Below are 18921 nucleotides of genomic sequence, written 5' to 3'. Positions count from 1 at the left end.
AGGCCTCTCATTATCGCGGCCTCTCTTGTTGCGGAGCACAGGCTCCAGACGCGCAGGCTCAGTAGTTGTGGCTCACGGGCCTAGTTGCTCCGCGGCATGTGGGATCTTCCCAGACCAGGGCTCGAACCCGTGTCCCCTGTATCGGCAGGCAGACTCTCAACCACTGCGCCACCAGGGAAGCCCTGGGTTTTTTTTTTAAACAATATGCAGAAACAACAGAAAGGAGAGCTCTGTGAAGACAGAAAAGCTATCTTAACCAAGCCTCCTTCTCAGTGTTCAGAAAAACCAATCTCACATTAAAACAAGCAATGGAAAAGTATCAAAGTCAAATCCTGGGAATACAAAATTTACTATGAATGAGAGAGACAGAGGGAGAGAGAATAAAGAGGAAAATAACATCCCTACAGACAGTGAAAGCATTCCAAAAAGACATTTTTTTAAAAAAGATTAAAACAGGCTAAAAGATATTCACAAAATGATAGGACAAAAAAGAACAACATAAATCAGAATTATAAAAATTCAGAAAAGGGGTGATATCTTGTGCAAGAACTAAAAATAAAAGAAAAACTATTTTAAAAAATGAAAACTAAACTAAATGGAATATAAGGGCAAAAATAAAATCAGCAAATAGTGTTTTGAGATAAATAGGAAAAAGGGGGCAATTTGTAAAAATGAAAATTAAAAACAAAAGAATTTGAGAGGAAGTGACATATATTAAAGATAGGCAATGAGAATCCAACATATGAATAACAGGAGTCACTGAAGGGAAAAAAAAAAAAATCAAAGCAAGGGAATACATCAACGACCCAGAATGACCAATATCAAGACATAGTTTAGAGACTTTCCTGGTGGCGCAATGGTTAAGAATCCACCCGCCAGTGCAGGGGACACGGGTTCGAGCCCTGGTCCAGGAAGACCCCACGTGCCACGGAGCAACTAAGCCCATGTGCCACAACTACTGAGCCTGCGCTCTAGAGCCCGCGAGCCACAGCTACTGAGCCCGCACACCGCAATGAAGAGTAGCCTCCACTCGCCACAACTAGAGAAAGCCCGTGCACAGCAACGAAGACCCAACACAGCCAAAAAATAAATAAATTAATTAATTGAAATTAAAAAGACGACATAGTTTGGTAAAACGACTAGTTTTTAAAGAGAAAAGAAAAAAATTTTTTTTTTTTTACATTTAACCTAATTTTATTCATGCTTGCCTTGGGATAGGGAATAGATTATTCAGTAAAAACATACAGTAAAAACAAAATATGTCTTATGTACTTTTTTTTTTTAAAATACGTCATGGTGATCATTCCATATTAGTATTTAATGCATGCCTACATCTTCTTTTTTCATAAATTTATTTATTTTTATTTTTGGCTGCATTGGATCTTTGTTGCTGAGCACGGTCTTTCTCTAGTTGTGGCGAGCGGGGGCTACTCTTCTTTGCGGTGCTCGGGCTTCTCACTGCGGTGGCTTCTGTTGTTGCAGAGCACAGGCTCTAGGCACCCGAGCTTCAGTAGTTGCAGCACGTGGGCTCAGTAGTTGTGGCTCGCAGGCTGTAGAGCACAGGCTCAGTAGTTGTGGAACATGGGCTTAGTTGCTCCGTGGCATGTGGGATCTTCCTGGACCAGGGCTTGAACCCGTGTCCCCTGCATTGGCAGGCGGATTCTTAACCACTGCGCCACCAGGGAAGTCCCTCATGTACAACTTTTAAACTACAATAATGATGTACCTTAATTACTTCCATGCTCATAGGTCTAACATTACAGTTTGTTTTTTTTTTTAATAAACACAATTAAGACTTCTAGGAGCGTTTTATAATAAAGTAATTCCTAATTTTTCTTTGCAGATAGATCAAGCACCTCCGAAGTACAAATTCCTATACGCAGTGAGTACTTTAGTTAAAATGAATACTTAAGTAAATTAAGTACATGGACAGCCTTAGGATAAACTGACATTATATATTCAGCTAAGTAGGCAACAAACCATAGTGCCAAATGGAAAAAGTGTATTTGCAAATAAATTTCAAAAACTGTTAATTTTTATAATTAAATACAGAAAATATACTGATTTGCTAAAATAAATAAGATGTGATGTAGTAATACTTCACTATAAAAATGCATACCAGAACATTTATAAATGGTGAGTGAATCTTATTAAGAATAGTTTACTACAATAAATGTTGGCTAAATAGAAGTGCATACTGTGAAGCACTATGGGTGGTATATGTTTTGCCACATACTTTTGTTACCTTGAGGTAGATAACACATGTGTACCAAATTTGGCATTCATTTTCAGTTGCTGCTGGTATCATGTGTTTTTAAGAAATGTGTACAGTATGAAAAACTTGAAAATACTCATGAATGAAAAATGTTTTGGGAAAAAAATAGATATTTTCATGCAATTATGTACAGTCTCACTGTGTAAATTTCAAGGCAAGATTTTTGTTTCCTGTAAAACAGATCATTGTTCTATGAGAGAATGTTTTTTACTTGTCTTAGTGTATTTCTTTTGTCTCCTCCTGCATTGCATTATTTTGCACTATTCTTTATTTTTGTGTGCAAACGACATGCCAGTTAAAATGAAAACCATCTCACATGTAGGAAAAAAGTCTGGATTCTAAAAACCAAGAAAAAAATCCTTTCTAAATGACACCATCTGATTCAAGTAAAAAAATGACTTAAACACTAGTAATAAAGAAGACAAAACACATTTCATGAAGAATACAAAAAGAAATGTCTGCTGAGTGTTTTAGTTCAGATGTTTCAGAATGCTGCTGTATGTTTTATGAGGAATCTGAGGGGAAGATTTCATAGCAGGAGGTGTTAATGTGGCCTGTATTGACTTAAGTGGTGACCCAACTGGACTGTGAAACTGTGGGATGCCTATGGATTCAAGCTGCTTGTTAAAGAGGAACTCCCCACTGTTGTTCAGAAATCCTTCCTCATTTCCTCTCTCCCCAAGCTTCCCATCCTCTACCGGCTCCGTTTCTAGCATTTCAGTATCCCCTTTCCTGCTAAAGAACTTGTCCAGGTAACTGGTGTAAGTGTTTTCCTTTTCAATTTGCTCATCCTTCCTTACCTCACAACAAAACTGATTTATGAGAAAACAGTCCTGCCCACCACCCACAAACTGGCTATCCCAAGAAGACTGGTACAAGGCATCTAATTGAGCCAAATTGGCCATTACTTTCTCCTGCTTTTCTCGGCTTACTGACTTTGATATCAAACTTTTCAATTCTCGTTGGGACACTGAGCTATTCAAGTCATTTAATTTGTCAACAACATCAGTAGGCTCATGTTGTGAACTAAGTTGAATAGTTCCTGCAATAAAGGAATCAAAGTCAAATCCCTGATTCTTTTCCCTTTCTTTTTCAGCCAGTTGCTGTGATGCTTCCTCTAGAGCTATCTGGGCTTTAACCAATCCATTCCTTTCACATTTTGACTTGCCTTTCTTATCAGATTTTTCTTTGCTTTGTTCTTTCCAATTGGAAAGATCTATAATAAGCTTGGGTTCACAGTAATGATTAACTTCACCCTCTCTCCAATCTAAGTTATCTAAATACGATGATGACCTCGTTTTGTAGTTACAAGTATGGCTACACTCCAGATCACAATATTTGTTTTCATGATGATCTGAGTATTGCCAACAAGGCTCAGTAGAGTAACTGGTGTCAAAAGCAGGATCCTTCAAATACTTTTCACGATCTCCATCCAAATATTTTCAAGGATCGACTTGTACTTCTTCTTCATCAGTGACATGGCACAGAGCTCTTGGGTCAAGCTGAACTTCATCAATATCAAAGTTGTTATGTATAGGCCAATCATGGTCTGAAAATTGACAATCATGGTACCTTTCCCAGTTATAAATGTGACTATGAGTTTCATCCATAAGCAAAATATCCTCAACTTCATCTTCAATATGAAAAGGTTGACTTGAAATTGGCATATCCATTGGAAAAGAATAAATGCTCATGTAAGGATGGGAAAGCGCTTCTTCTGCTGTCAACCGATCCATGGGGCTAAATGTCAAAGTTTGTCCCAGGAAATCCAGTGCTTCTCGACTAATTCCCGGAAGCAGCTGAGTTAAAGGTTTGTGTGGCTCAGTCATGTCATTTCTAATGTAAACTGGAATTACGCTGAGCAGCTCCTGACGACCTTCCTCATGTACGACAGGAATAGATTCTAAAATCAGCTGCATCTGTTCAAGTTCATGGGCACCTGCAAAGAGAGTTTTACCAGTCAGTACTTCAGCAAAGATGCAGCCTGCAGCCTACATGTCAATGGCTTTAGTATAATTATTAGGAGAAAGTAAAAGACCTGGAGATCTGTACCATTTAGTAACCAGTCCTTCAGAAAGATGGCCCTTATGGGAATAATGGGGATCCATGATCCGTGCAAGACCAAAGTCACCTATCCGCCTATCTTCAGCACCAAGTCTTCAGTATTAATGAAAAGATTAGCTGGTTTGAGATCTCTGTGCAGTACATTTGCTGAGTGAATATATTTGAGCCCACGTAGCAGCTGATACATGAAAAGCCTGGCATGCTCTTCCAGTAACGGGCCCTGCTCCAGCACATTAGCCAAGTCTGTCTCCATGTACTCCTGAACAATGTAAACACTGTTCAGTTCGGTAAGACCCCACATCATCTGTTAATTGGCTTCCACTAGGACCAAGAATTTCAAACACCTTCACAATGTTATCATGGTCAAGTCTTCCAATAATTTTGATTTCACGTAGGGCATGTTTGACACTCTGGGGATCAGTAAGGACAATTTTCTTGATGGCTACTCTTTTGTCACAGTCATTGTCTACAGCAGAAAAAACCAAGCCATTGCCTCCACAACCCAATGGTTTTAAGTCCATATACCTAGAGCCCAGATCAAAACCATGAATGTTCATGAGACTTTCAAATTTCTCTGCCATTTTGAAACCCTTACTATTGCCTTCTCCTTCTGAATTGTTGAACTTGTATAAATAAGGAAGAAAACTGGCATCAAAAGGAAAGATCTTTCACAAAGGTAGAAAAAAATTAATTTTGCTTCCACAGCAAGATGGTTTCATTGCATATGCCAACGAGGCCTGTTGAGTTCCCCTTAGATTTAAAGCTCAAAAAGCTCTACTCATACTGAGAATGAAAAAGATTGCAGGACTCGTAGTTCAAGAAAGGGGCAGCAACTCTGCAGGAATTTAAAGAAAACACTCAAGAAACTCAAACCGAATGAAATGACATACTATGCACTCAGAGTTACTGTGCTGAAGGATTTAACATTTAACTAAAATGTGAATAAATCTGCACACAACAGGCTTCTTTAAACATTCCCCTCACAGTGTAGATACATTCAGTGTTGGACTGGTCCTGAGCAGCAGCATTCTAAGGTGCTGGTAAGCACTGTTTCCGTCTTGCTTCTTTTCTTCCTTTGTTGCTGTATATTTCAGCGGGAAGCCCAGGTGGCTGTTGGTTAACAGATGTCTTTTGTTAGTGATCAGGTGGCTCCAGCTCGCCACAATCACAATCAAAGCTACCGTCCATCTTACTCTGATACAACGGGACTTCTCCGACTCATCTAGGGAGTGCGGGGCCCACGGACAGCCCCCAGTGTCGGCTCAGGTCTCTGGCTGTGCTGGCGGCAGCGGCGTCTCTGAGGCTCTCGCTTTGTTGCAGTCACTGCCATGTAACCAAGAAAAATTCTTTAGGCATCTTGGGCATCTAGACAAGAAGATTTTATTATCAGGTTATAATCAGACTCTTCATCAGCAGTGCTTTCTGCCAGAAACAAAGGGTGTAGTATATTTAAGATACTCAAAGAAAGAAAGTATGAGTCAAAGATTTTATATCCAGCAAAACTGACTTTCTGTAAAGAACTATTATCAACCTGAAAGCACTCAGGGAGTACTTTCTCCATGAACCCTTTCTGAAGAGTCTACTAGGGAGTGAGCTTCAGGAATGGTTAAGCATTCAATATATATCTACTGGTAGAACTAAAGCTAAATGATGGTAAAAAGAGAGACAATAAAGCATGTAATGCCTATATGCTCTTAACAATGTAGCTGTAGTACAGTCCCTCAGAGTGGCAGAGAATGGGAATGGTGTATCAAAATTTTTTGTATCCATTTTCAATATTCTAATTGACAGTGGTAGTTTTACTATAGTTATTCTAAGACTGTTGTATGTGTAAAGTGGGCTAAAGCAAATCAGTAATTATAGAATCTTTCAATTTTATCATCTCCTGTGTCCTTGAAAATCAAATATGCTAAGTGTGGAGGGAAAGGACATACAGATGTAATATAGAAGAGGTTAATTAAAAGCCCTGTAATGCTGTATTTGCATTGGAAAAATCAGTATGAGTTCAAGAGGTGACTTTTAAAAAAAAAATGCATACTATGTATGTATATACACACATACATATAAATATATATACATACATAAAATATACATATGTATGTATAAATATATACATATATACATATATTTTTATATGTGTATACATATATATGTATATTTGTATACATATACATATGTAGGTATATTTTATGTACATATGTATTTATATATAAATATTTATAGATATAAAATACCTAGTTCTATCCACTAGAAAGGCATAGAAACAATGACTATTCTAGTAGTACCTACCACTCAGATTCTAGTCTTGAAATGCCATTTTCTATTTAAAAAAATAAAAGGACATCCTGGAGAAACTGCTGATTCCAGATCAGCAGCAGGAAATATACAAGATAAGCCTGGAATATCTTGTCATATCAGACAACAAGGAAGCTATCAAAGGCCCTAGGGTCACATCCAAAGGACTCAGAAACCAACCTGAAGATGGGACAATTTCAGCTGCAACAAAGACAATAACTGCAATCGATTGAAACTCATCAAGTATGTTTCAGTCCCTAAGTTCATAATAATATTTGGCAAAAACACTAATTGCTTACCTTCTGAGGGTGGCCTTGCTTTTCCTATGAGAACTCTACCACGGGTAACCAAGTCATAGATTAAGAAAAGCATCTTCTTATGAATTTATTACCACTAATACAGGAAAAAAATGATGCTATATTGTCATTTTGCAACCTGCAATGTATTAATATATCTTAGCCATTGTACACAATAGCAGCTAACATCAAGAAAAGAGCGAAACTCCAGCCATCTATGTGCTTCTCGATAAAAGAACACAGAACTGCCTAAAATCATGCCAACAGGATGGAACCTAGGTCTGATCCAGCTGCTAATTTGCAGGAAATGAAGAGGTCAAAGGGCCATGCTGAGCTGTAGTATGAGGATGCAATTGACAAAATCCAGACTTTGAGAAACTCTCCAGGTCAATTAGCCTCAGTTCTTCAACAGATAAACTGCAAGGGAAAGAAAGAGATATAGAGGGAAACTTTGGATTAAAAGAGGCCTAAAAACATATCAAATTTTTTAAAAATGGGCAAAACTAAACTTTAATGTCTAGGGATGCACACTTGGATGATTAAATGATTTAGAAAGGCAAGGATAGGGACTTCCTTGGTGGCGCAGTGGTTAGGAATCTGCCTGCCACTGCAGGAGACACGGGTTCGAGCCCTGGTCCAGGAAGATCCCACACACCGCAGAGCAGCTAAGCCCTTGAGCCGCAACTACTGAGCCTGTGCTCTACAGCCCCCGAGCCACAACTACTGAAGCCCGCGCGCCTAGAGCCCGTGCTCCGCAACAAGAGAAGCCACCACAACGAGAGTCCCACGCACTGCAACGAAGAGTAGCCCCCGCTCGCGGCAACTAGCGAAAGCAACGAAGACCCAATGCAGCCAAAATTAAATAAATAAAATTTTTTTTAAATGCAAGGATAAAATTACTATAAAAGTCAGGTAAGTGGTTACTTTTGTGGGGAGGGGCTATGACTGGGATGGGGTACATGGAGGGGCCTCTGGGGCGGCTGCAAAGTTCTATGTTGTGACCGGGTGGTCCGTACAAGGGTGTTTCCCTTGAGACAACTCACTAAGCTACAATTTTAATTTGTATGATTTTCTGCGTCTGTAGTTTGTTTTACAACATAAAAGTTTTAAAACATGAAAACATAAGCACCTACCTCACTGTGTGTTTGTGGATGTGTGTACATATACACATCTATGAATATATGGCTTCTGGGAGCACCCGCTACATAGTAGGTGCTCACTAACTATGAGTTCCGGTCCCTGTTAATCCTGTCAAACACCCTCACCGGTGTGATTTCAGTGCCCTGACTAACTTGTGTGACTAATCAAAAGTAGTTCATGCTTATTAAGTGATTATTATGTGCCAGGAACTGTTCCCAGTATATCTAATCTAACTGACTCCTCATAACCCTATTGTTATTATTCCCATTTTACAGAGATGAAAACTGAGACTCAGAAAGGTTTTCCATGGCCACACAGAAGGTGAGAGTAGCCTGGTTTTGAACCCAGGCAGTCTGGCTCCCCAGTGGCTCTAACTGTTTTCTATTTGGTGCCCAGTGCCCCCGTTTGTGATAATAACCCTCCACCCCCCTTACTGAGTGCCTGCCAATGTCTGTGCCATCCCTTGACACTCATTACCTGAATCTCACAACAGTCCGAGAAGGTGCAGATGCTCGTTAGCCTGCATTTGACAGATGAGAACTCAGAGGCGTGAAGGAACCTGCCCAAAGTAAATGGCCGTGTCACGGGTTTGAATCGTGGATGGGGAGGGTTCATACTCTTTGGCCCTGTGAATCTGAAGGACGAAATGTTCCCTGCTCTTAACCGGATGTTCACCTGGTGGATCTGACCCAGTCTGAGGTCATGAGTTGCCCAACCAGCCGTCCAGAGCCTGACTTGGCTTGAGAATTATCCAGACCAGGGCTGGGAGAAGTCAGGGGCTTGGCAGGGGCCAGATATGCCTGACCCCATCAGGGAGTCGTGCAAAGCTCATGATCCGTGGACCCCGTGAGCCAGAGACTTCTGTTTCTCTGTGTGCCAAGCTTTTTGCTCATAAGAGCCTCGGAATCAGGACCCAGAATAGAGCTGGTCACCTCTCTGACTTGAAATAAAGACGTGCTGTGGGCTGGCTGTGTGGATTTCCCAGAAGAGGTGAGAGCCCAGCTGTGTTTTTCTGGTCACACATTGATTTTCTAACCTGAGTCAGCATGACTGCTTGGAGGCATAGGCAACCGGGCTGAAGCACTTCCCAAACAGGGCCTGGAATGGTGAGGGGACCAGGAGGGGTGGAGACATCACACCCCCTGCCCCACCAGTACCACCCGAAGAGCCTGCCCAGTTCAGCCTCACTGTATTATTTACACCCAGAAGGACCGAGTTCTTACCAAATACCAGGCACTGTGCTAAGCGCTTCACAAGTATTCACCCAACTAACCTCGCAAAGACTCTATTGGATAGGGGCTCTCACAAGTAACATTTGACAGGTGAGAAAACTGAGACCCAGGGAGGCAAAATCACATAGAAACAGTCACTCGAAGATGGAGTTGCTGGTCCGTGATTGTGGACCCAGAGTCAGATCTGGCAGCGCTTTGGAGATTCACGACATCACTCAGCCTTCACAACAAGCCAGTTAGGTAGGTATTGTCACCTCCACGAAGATATGAGAAAGCTGAGGCTCAGGGAGGCGGATGTGACTTGTACAATGTTTCTAGAAGGTTCTGCCGTGACAGCCAGTGATCACTTTTCAAGAGAACAGTCCAAAGTTCACAACTGATAAAATTTGGCCGTGGTCACTCAAAACCCCTACATGTATGATTACTTCCACTTTCACCCACATTTTCCTATGATGGGAAGAGGAGCATGGACTCCTTTGGTGGCCATCTTTGGGGAAGGGTAGAACGGGGTAATGGGTGCTCTTCTGGAGGAGGTGACTATTTGGAGAGGCTAACATGTGATCCCTGTGGGGGCCTTGTGGTCTGATGTGAGCAGTGACATCTAGAGGCTGGGAGAAATGGGCTGCCCAGCTGCACTGGTGAAGAAGCCAGAGAGTGTGGGTGTGCTGAGGTCAGGCCACACACCCAGGTGCTTCAGGGCAAAGTCTGCTTGAGTATTTCCCATGGACCAGCATGGGCAGAGAGCACATGTAAGGGGCCATCTTGGGCCCTGTCCCATAGGACCTTCAGCAAGAAGCTAGAATTCGATGTTAGATGCCTACGGTCTGAGGAAGGAGTTGCTAGGGACTCCCACGAAGAGACCCCCTTGCGTCCATCAAGGTCAAGAGTGAGAAGGGCTGGCACAATGGCCATTTCCATGAGCCCGCAACAGCGTCCCGTGACAGAAAGGGGCAGCTTTAAATGTCTGCTGGGCACAGAGAGCTCAGAGCCAGCCAGGATGGCAGCAGGTCAAGTGAGACCCTCCTCTCCTTTCCCCGTCTCTACCCAGTCCCCTTGGCCCCATGTGTGGGAGAGGGGAGGAGAAGGAGAGGCGCTACCCCCGCTACCTTCTCCAGGGCAGCAGTGGGGCTGCCAGCCTGAAGCAGTGCCAGGTGGGGCCAGGGGAGAAGGTCTAAACCCAAATCAGGCTGGGAGTTTTGATTAGTAGCTTGACTGGACATTCTGTTTGCTAAATTGATATTGTGTTTGTGACCTAAAGTGACCATAGCACTGTCTGTTTCTAGAGAGTGAGCAGAAAAGTAATGGGGATGGGTTTTCACCTAGTGGTGGGGAAAAGTCTCTCCACTGAATACATTTTAAAAGGGACATTGGGAGGCAAAAATAAAAGTGTGTTTTGATCATGCCACAGGTAAGGTTTGTTCAACATACTGGTCGCAGCAAGATGGAGAATTATCCAAAACAAGCCTGAGAAGTGAATGTTACAGAATGCCCTAGAGCTTGGTTCATTAGGCAGGCAAGAAGTGTGAGTGCTTCTGGGAACCTCTTGGGTCCTTTATGGGGCCAGCACGCCCATCCCCCGAGATGCTTCAGTTGTTGGCTTCTAATGGCCTACTGTTTCTCCTTCTCCTGAGAACTGTGTCAGGAGTCACCTCACCCACAGAGTAACTCACAGCCAATGACCAGCTGGTACCAAGGGACAGGAACGAAAGACCAGCCCCCTCGCGAGACTTCACCTGAGACCACATCCTTGTTCCGTTCCCTGCCTATCCGCTTCCCTCCCTCCCTTACAGGTTCCTTCCTTAATAAACCACAAATACCCAACCCTGCCTCAGGCTCCACTTCCAGGGAACCTGCCTGAAGACAGCCGGAGCCTCAGGACATGCTTTTTTTTGCCTCGATGCAGCATGCAGGATCTTAGTTCCCCAGCCAGGGATCAACCCGTGCCCCCGGAAGTGGAAGCACTTGAGTCTTAACCACTGGACTGCCAGGGAAGTCCAGGGCATGCCTTTGTGATAGGGCCATCTTACTAGTTCTGAGCCAGGCCCTCCATTAGCAAGACTTCTGGACCCCAGATCGCACTGACCTAGGTTCAAAACCCAGCACAATCACTTAACTGCTGTGTGACCTTGGCCAATGTCTGGTTACTACACCTTAGTTTTCCTCATCTGTAAAATGGAGAAAAACAACCACCACCTCACACAGCTTTATAAGGATCAAACAGACACAAGCACCAAGCATAGTGCCTGGCACCATCAATGTCGCTATTATTATTCCTCCAGGCTAGCAGCACTAACCCCATGCAAAGGAGGCAGGCTTTACCATCTAGGTGAGGATGCTGTGTCCTGGGATAAGTCGCCAGACCATGGGATGGCTGGGGTTCAGTTGTAATAAAATAGCCACCTTTAATGAAGCACTTACTGTGTCCTAGTCTCCATATGTCCTAGTTCACTGTATCTTCACTACCTTTCAAAGCCGACATGATTATCTCCATTTTATACATGAGAAAACAGAGGCTCAGGAAGTCTAAGAAACTGTTTATGGGGTCCACAGATTAAAAACAACAACAACAACAAAAAAAACTAGTGCATCTAGAATGGCTAAAATTGAAAAGACTCACTGTAGCAGCTGGAACTCTCATACACTTGGAAATGCAAGATAGTACAACTGCTTTGTTGTACTATCTTGCACTACTTTGGAAAATAGTTTGCAACAGTTTCTTAAAAAGTTAAACATACACTTATATGACCCAGCAATCATACTCGTAGGTATTTACCCAAGAGTAATGAAAATATTTGTGTACTCAAAGACGTGTACCTGAATGTTCTTAGCAGCTTCTTTTATAATAGCCCAAAATACTGGGGAAAAAATGTCCATCCACAGGGGAATGAGATAAACACACTGTGAGATATATATATATATATCACAGAAGATGTATGTATTACTATATATATATAATTTAGCAATAAAAAAGAACAAACTATTGCCATGTGAGCAATATGGATGAATCTCAAAATAGAATGAAAAAAGCCAGACAAAAAAGTACAAATTGTATGATGTCATTTCTATAAAATTCCAGAAAATTTAAAGTAATCTATAGTGAAAGAAAGTAATCTATGGTGACCATGGTTACCTGTGAATGGGGATGTGATGAGGAGGGGATGACTTATAAAGGGGCCTTAGGAGAAAATTTTGGGGTGATGGAAACGTTCATCATCTTGATTGTGGTGAATGTGTTCATGGGTATGTACAGATACCAAAATTCATCAAATTATACAATTTAAATAGGTGTCATTTATTGTATATCAATTATACTTCAATAATGCTGTTTAAAAAAGAAATCTAGGGGCTTCCCTGGTGGCGCAGTGGTTGAGAATCTGCCTGCTAATGCAGGGGACACGGGTTCGAGCCCTGGTCTGGGAAGATCCCACATGCCACGGAGCAGCTGGGCCCGTGAGCCACAATTGCTGAGCCTGCGCGTCTGGAGCCTGTGCCCCGCGACGGGAGGGGCCGCGATAGAGAAAGGCCCGCGCACCGCGATGAAGAGCGGTCCCCGCACCGCGATGAAGAGTGGCCCCCGCTTGCCGCAACTGGAGAAAGCCCTCGCACGAACCGAAGACCCAACACAGCCAAAAATAAATAAATAAATAAATAAATAAGAAAATCCTTTAAAAAAAAAAAAAAAAAAAAAAGAAATCTAGAGAGTGACACAATTAGGATTTGAACCCATGGGTGTCTGATGTGAAATCACTTGAGCTGATAAGCCAGTAAAAGGCCTCCTTTCTGGGCTGGAGACATAGAACCAGTCCAAATGGTACCACCTCCAGGAAGCCTTCCTGTCCCCTCTAAGGAGAACTGTGGCCTTTTGGAAACCTCATCCCCTGTGGCCTCAGCCCACACTGCCCTCTTACCTGCCTTCAGGATTTGTCAGTGGCTCCTTTCTCCACGTGGGAACCGTCCCTTGTGTCCTCCCCCATATTGGCCTCCTGGTTGAGAGCCCTGCGCCAGAATCAGATGGACTGGGGTTTGAATCCCAGCTCAGCCATTTACACCCACTGTCTGACCTTGGATTGTTCCTTACCTCTTTGACCTTCAGCTTCCTCATCTGAATAATAATAGAAGCTACTTGGAGATTGCCTCAAGGATCAAATGAGAGATAGTTCATGTTAAACAATTAGCGTAGGGCCTGGTGTGTAATAAAGCACTCAATAAATGTTAACTATTATTGATCTTCACCTGGGCAGTGGCTGCTGACTGTTTAAGTTTCTCAGGCTTTGAATCAAGTACTTACCGCCCCAGCTATATTTATTGACATGGAAAGATGCCCAAAGCATACTCTTGAGAGGAAAAAAGCAGGCTATACAACAATATATGCCTCACAGGTCATTTTAAAGATTAAAGGGAAAAAATGGACATATATCTCTTAGCACAGTGCCTGCACACGTGAAGAGCCCACTGAAAGCTAGCTGTGATTATTATTATTATTTTTTAACATCTTTATCGGAGTATAATTGCTTTACAATGTTGTGTTAGTTTCTGGGCTTTCCTGGTGGCGCAGTGGTTAAGAATCCTCCTGCCAATGCAGGGGACACTGGTTCGAGCCCTGGTCCAGGAAGATCCCACACGCCGCAGAGCGACTAAGCCCATGTGCCACAACTCCTGAGCCTGCGCTCTAGAGCCCACGAGCCACAACTACTGAAGCCCGTGCGCCTCAGCCCGTGCTCCACAACAAGAGAAGCCACCGTGATGAGAAGCCCGCGCACCGCAACAAAGAGTAGCCCCCGCTCGTAACTAGAGAAAGCCCGTGCGCAGCAACAAAGACCCAAAGCAAAAAAAAAAGTTGTGTTAGTTTCTGCTGTATAACAAAGTGAATCAGCTATATGTATACACATATCCCCATATCCCCTCCGTCTTGCTCCTAGCTAGCTGTGATTATTAATGTGAAAGCATTTCTGTAGCTTGTCCAATGCTACTTTCAAATATTATCACGTGAGTTCCTGTAAAACAAGATGATGTTTGTCATCGCGCTTTGACAATGAGTCAGAGAGACAAGCCTGTGCATTCCCTTCTGCCTTCCTTCTGATGCAGTTCAGAGGGCTATCGTGGGCAGAGCTGGAGTTGGACTTGGGACACATTGGTCTCCTGTGGATTCTGGTACTTTCTTATGTGGTCCTGGAGCAAAAGAAAAGAAAAGCATTGCCCTTTGGAATTGAGACTCCAAGCTTGGATAAAGGATGTTCTTTGCAGGAACTGAGGTGCTACGACAACGTGTAGGCACTTGAGGGCGCTCCAACCAATCTACAATAGAGAAAATTACAGAAGGGGGTGATAATAATGCAGCTGTTACATTTAACAGTAGCTTCTGTTTACTGAGTTCTTACTACGAGCTCTTAAAATGTGCTAAGAGACTCACAAACTTTATCTCATTTAATCCTTCCAAGCACCCCATCAGTTAGATACTATTACCAAAGATTTTAAAGATAGGGTGTATTGCTCTTTAGAATTTTTTTTTTAAAATAAATTTATTTATTTATTTTTGGCTGTGTTGGGTCTTCGTTTCTGTGCGAGGGCTTTCTCTAGTTGCGGCAAGTGGGGGCCACTCTTCATCGCGGTGCGCGGGCCTCTCACTATCGTGGCCTCTCTTGTTGCAGAGCACAAGCTCCAGACGCGCAGGCTCAGTAATTGTGGCTCACGGGCCCAGCTGCTCCGTGGCATGTGGGATCTTCCCAGACCAGGGCTCGAACCCGTGTCCCCTGCATTGGCAGGCGGATTCTCAACCACTGCGCCACCAGGGAAGCCCCTGCTCTTTAGAATTTTAAAAATATTTTTATGGAGTCACAATTCACAACTTTTATAAACTGTACAAACACTAAGTGTACAGCTTGAAAAATTGTTGAAAGCGTACACACGCAGGTAACTCACACACACATCAAGATATAAAACTTTTCTAACACCCTTTCCATTCACCCCTACTCTCACCCAAGGCAACCGCTATCCTGACTTCTATTACCATTTATTCATTTTGCTTGTTTTTGAACTTCGTGTAAATCAAATCATACGTATGCAATGTTTTGTGTTGCCAGGTCTAACACATAAAAATCCAGGACGTCAGTTAAATTTGAATTTCCCGTGGGACATATTTATGCTAAAAAAATTCTTTATCTGAGCTTCAAATTTAACTGAACATCCTATATTTTATCAGGCTACTCTAGTAGTCTTTTGTGCCTGGTTCCTTTTAACATAGTTGTGAGATTCACCCACGTTGTTTTGGTTATTGGTAACTTACTCTTTTTCGTTGCTGTGTAGTATTCCATTCCATGACTATATCGCAATATATTTTTTCTTTGTACTGTTGAGGGGAAGGGAGGGTTCCTCTTAGAAAGGCAGCCTAGATAGTGTTACGCAGTGCACTCTGGCATCAGGTGCCTAAGGGATTTGAATCCTAGCTCCAGCTCTTCCTACTTGTGAGACCTTAGCCAAGTGACTTAATCTCCCTGTGCTTCAGCTGGTTTGACTTTAATGTGGGCTAATAATAGTACCTTGAAGGTTGTTGTAAGGTTTAAAGGAGATATTACATATATGTCTCTTAGAGTAGGGCTCGGTACAGAGTTAGCACCTGATGAATGTTGCCAGTGTCATGGAACCCATTAGACCTAGGACAAAATTAAAGTTCAGAGACATTAAGAGACTTGCTGAAAGTCACATATCTGGTAAGTCATGGAGCCCTTTTGTCATCAATATTGGCTAAATTAAAGTCATTCACTCAACATTTTTTTTTTTTTTGAGCACCTGCTATGCACTGGGCAGTGTTTAAGGCCTTGAAGTGACACAATGAGCAAAACAGCCAAAGCCCCTGCCATTATAAAATATACATTCTCTGGGTGCTCACGTTGCTGTTTCCCTGCTATGCACTTTACCTGGGCTTCTCACTAGTTACTTGAAATAATGTCTGAAAGGCACTTAGCATGGAGCGCCACAGGCATTACTGTTCCAGAAACAACAGCTATTAGCCAGATAGTAGCAATCTCTATGGCAACAGTGTGTGATGGGCTCAGCAGCCCCATGTTACAGATGAGAAAACTGATGCTTGGGGAGGTTAAGGGACTGGCTTGAGGTGACACAGCTAGTACTGGCAGAACAGGAATTCAACATCATGTCCACCTGACTCCAAAACCCTCCTCGGTTCTCAATGCTTGTTTTTCTGTCTTGAGCTCTGCTCTGGAGTGCAGATGTTACAGGTTCAAGTCCCAGCTTTGTGACTCCAGGCAAGTTATTTGCTGTCTGTGAGCCCTAGTTTCCACACCTCTACACAGGATTGCCTTGGGGATCTACAGAAAGCTCTTGGGGCAGATACAGGCAGAGAACAAACAGACGCTAGTGGAGATCTAGCGTCAGGAGGGGGCTTTTGAATGTGTAAGCTGCTCAACCCTTAAATCAAAAACCTTCCTTACAGGGAATTCCCTGGCAGTCCAGTGGTTAGGACTCTGTGCTTCCACTGCAGAGGGCACGGGTTCGACCCCCAGTCGGGGAACTAAGATCCACATGCCACATGGTGCAGCCAATAAATAAATAAAGTTCTGATTACTGCAAAAAAAAACAAAAACAAAAAACAAAAAACCTTCCTTACATAAATGAGCTTAAACACATGGAAGGATGCTTAGAATATCTTATTGAGTATATTTAAAAATCCGGTTTGAAAACCACAAGCCGGTGTAACTCCTATGTACGGAGGATTCACTGAACAATCACTTAGGTAGCAGCACTTATTCTGTATGGGTTCTGTCCTAGGTGCTCTGGAAGTAGTTTCTTCCTTTAGTGCTCCTAACAGCGCTGTGTGGCAGGTGCTGCCTTAGACAGTTGTGCAGGTGGAGAAACTGAGGCAGGGGAGAGTTAACACTCTCAAGGCTGCCTGGGTAGCTTGGAGCTGCCACCCAGACCACGACACTTCGGCCTCGGAGGCTGTGCTCTTGAACCCTTAGCTCTGCTAACTCCGCTATTGGTGGTTTTTTTCTCTGGGTAGTAAAACTTCAGTGTTTTGAACTTTCTTCTTTATGCTTCTCTGCATTATTTGAGCTTTTATGCTATGTAGATTTTGTTTTTTATAAAACAAAACAATACACTAGGGTTCTAAAGTGGGCTTTTGATGTCTTTAAGAATTAGCTGTGAATGCTTGTAGGGACAAGCCACTCCCAGTCTTTTTTGTGATGGGGAGACTGCAGTCCTTGGAGTTGAGGACTCACAGCCCAGCCCTGATGTCCCCCCACTCCAGGGCACTCTGTGACCCTGGGCAAGTCACGATGTCTAGTCACCACGTTCCTCCAACAAGGCTTGTAGCACAGAGTAGGCCTCAGTAAACGTCCCCTGCTACAGAAGGAGCCGGTCACTGTGCCCTCTGGGTCTCATTCCACCTCCAAAATCCGCTCCCTGCCTTCCCCCAGGGCCCCGAGAATTAGTGAATGAATCACGCACTATAAAGTGCTAATAGTTTATAGGTTTTTTTAAAACGCAAGTGGCAAGAGACACAAGCCACAGCCAGATGGATGACTAATGGGGGCCCATGGGCTGGGGGGCGTGGCCGTCCAAGAACCCCAGAAATCACTGCCCAGGCTGGTAGGGGAAGGGCTCAAGCCTCACCCCAGGAAGGGGTTGTTGGGAGTTTTCTGCCCGTGACCCCACTCATGACCCCAACTCCTATCACCCCAGCCTCAAAAAGGCTGGGCCCACAGAGCCATAAATTCCTGCTATCATTAGACAGTATCTCTACAGCTCAGGCTGTTTGCCAGGAGCCCTACAATTATTTTTATCACTTACGAGTCCTATAATTATTTTTTATCACTTTTTTCTCACAGCAGACTTGCAAGCAGGGCTAGTTTTGCTCTCTTTCGGTTTGGAGTTGGGGGAAACACAGCCCCCGGAGGGTGTCAGGGAATTTCCTGGCTTTGCCCAAAACTCTAGAGTGGGTCAGGGTTTGAACTCACCCTGTCAGGGGCTGAGCTGGGGCTTTGTGTGAGGCCAGAAGTTTGGGAGAATTGGGAGGTGGAAACTGGGAGCCATCGGGAGCCAGGGAAAGGCTTCAGGCTCAGCTACTTCTTGGCTGTGTGACCAGGGCAAGTCACTCAACTTCCCTGTGCCTCAGTTTCTTCATCAGTCAAATGAGGAAATAATAAAAATACCCAACTCATAAGTTAGTACAGTTAAGTGCTCAAACACTGTGAGATTCTATTTGATCTTGAGTTGGGACCAAGATTTTAAATTGAGACCCTGGCTTCCTGGTTGACTTGGGCAAGTCCCTTGTCCTCTCTGAGCCTCAGATTCCTCATCTGTAAAATGGACATTATCTTGCTTGCCTCACACCTTGGCTCTCATATCTCCAGTCCTATCAGCCTGGCGTTCTTCAGGTCCTCAAACAGCCAACCGTTCCCTCTGCTTGGAACTGAGCCCAACCCTCCCAGCCCCAGCTTTGCCTGGGTAACTCCATTATCATCCCAGACATCCTTCCTTCTCTCCCTCCCTTCTTTTCTTTACTTATTCAATAAATATTTATTGAGCACCTACTATGTGCCAGGACTGTGCTAAGTGGTAGAGAAGACAGGCAAAGTCCCTGCCTTCATGAAGGGGAGAT

At 43.4% G+C, this 18921-nt stretch overlaps 1 protein-coding gene and 1 long non-coding RNA gene across 2 annotated transcripts in view; one reads left to right on the top strand and one right to left on the bottom strand.

Annotated features, from left to right (window-relative positions):
• The first annotated feature begins 1209 nt into the window (after window positions 1–1209).
• Window positions 1210–18921, top strand: part of LOC130704820 (uncharacterized) — a 35138-nt gene continuing 17426 nt past the window's right edge. Inside the window, exons 1-2 of the long non-coding RNA XR_009005299.1 lie at window positions 1210–1882; window positions 8346–8391. This is a non-coding gene — a long non-coding RNA (uncharacterized LOC130704820). The remainder of the gene's footprint in view (window positions 1883–8345; window positions 8392–18921) is intronic.
• On the bottom strand, window positions 3151–5200 carry LOC103009762 (mitogen-activated protein kinase 6-like). The gene is given in 3 exon segments (XM_057528339.1): window positions 3151–4416; window positions 4419–4637; window positions 4639–5200. Coding segments are annotated over 3 exon segments (1200 nt in total). The 5' UTR covers window positions 4921–5200; the 3' UTR covers window positions 3151–3717.

This window comes from Balaenoptera acutorostrata, chromosome 15 (genome assembly GCF_949987535.1).
Source record: "Balaenoptera acutorostrata chromosome 15, mBalAcu1.1, whole genome shotgun sequence".
Lineage (NCBI taxonomy): Eukaryota > Metazoa > Chordata > Mammalia > Artiodactyla > Balaenopteridae > Balaenoptera > Balaenoptera acutorostrata.
This window is presented reverse-complemented; position numbering and strand designations above follow the sequence as displayed.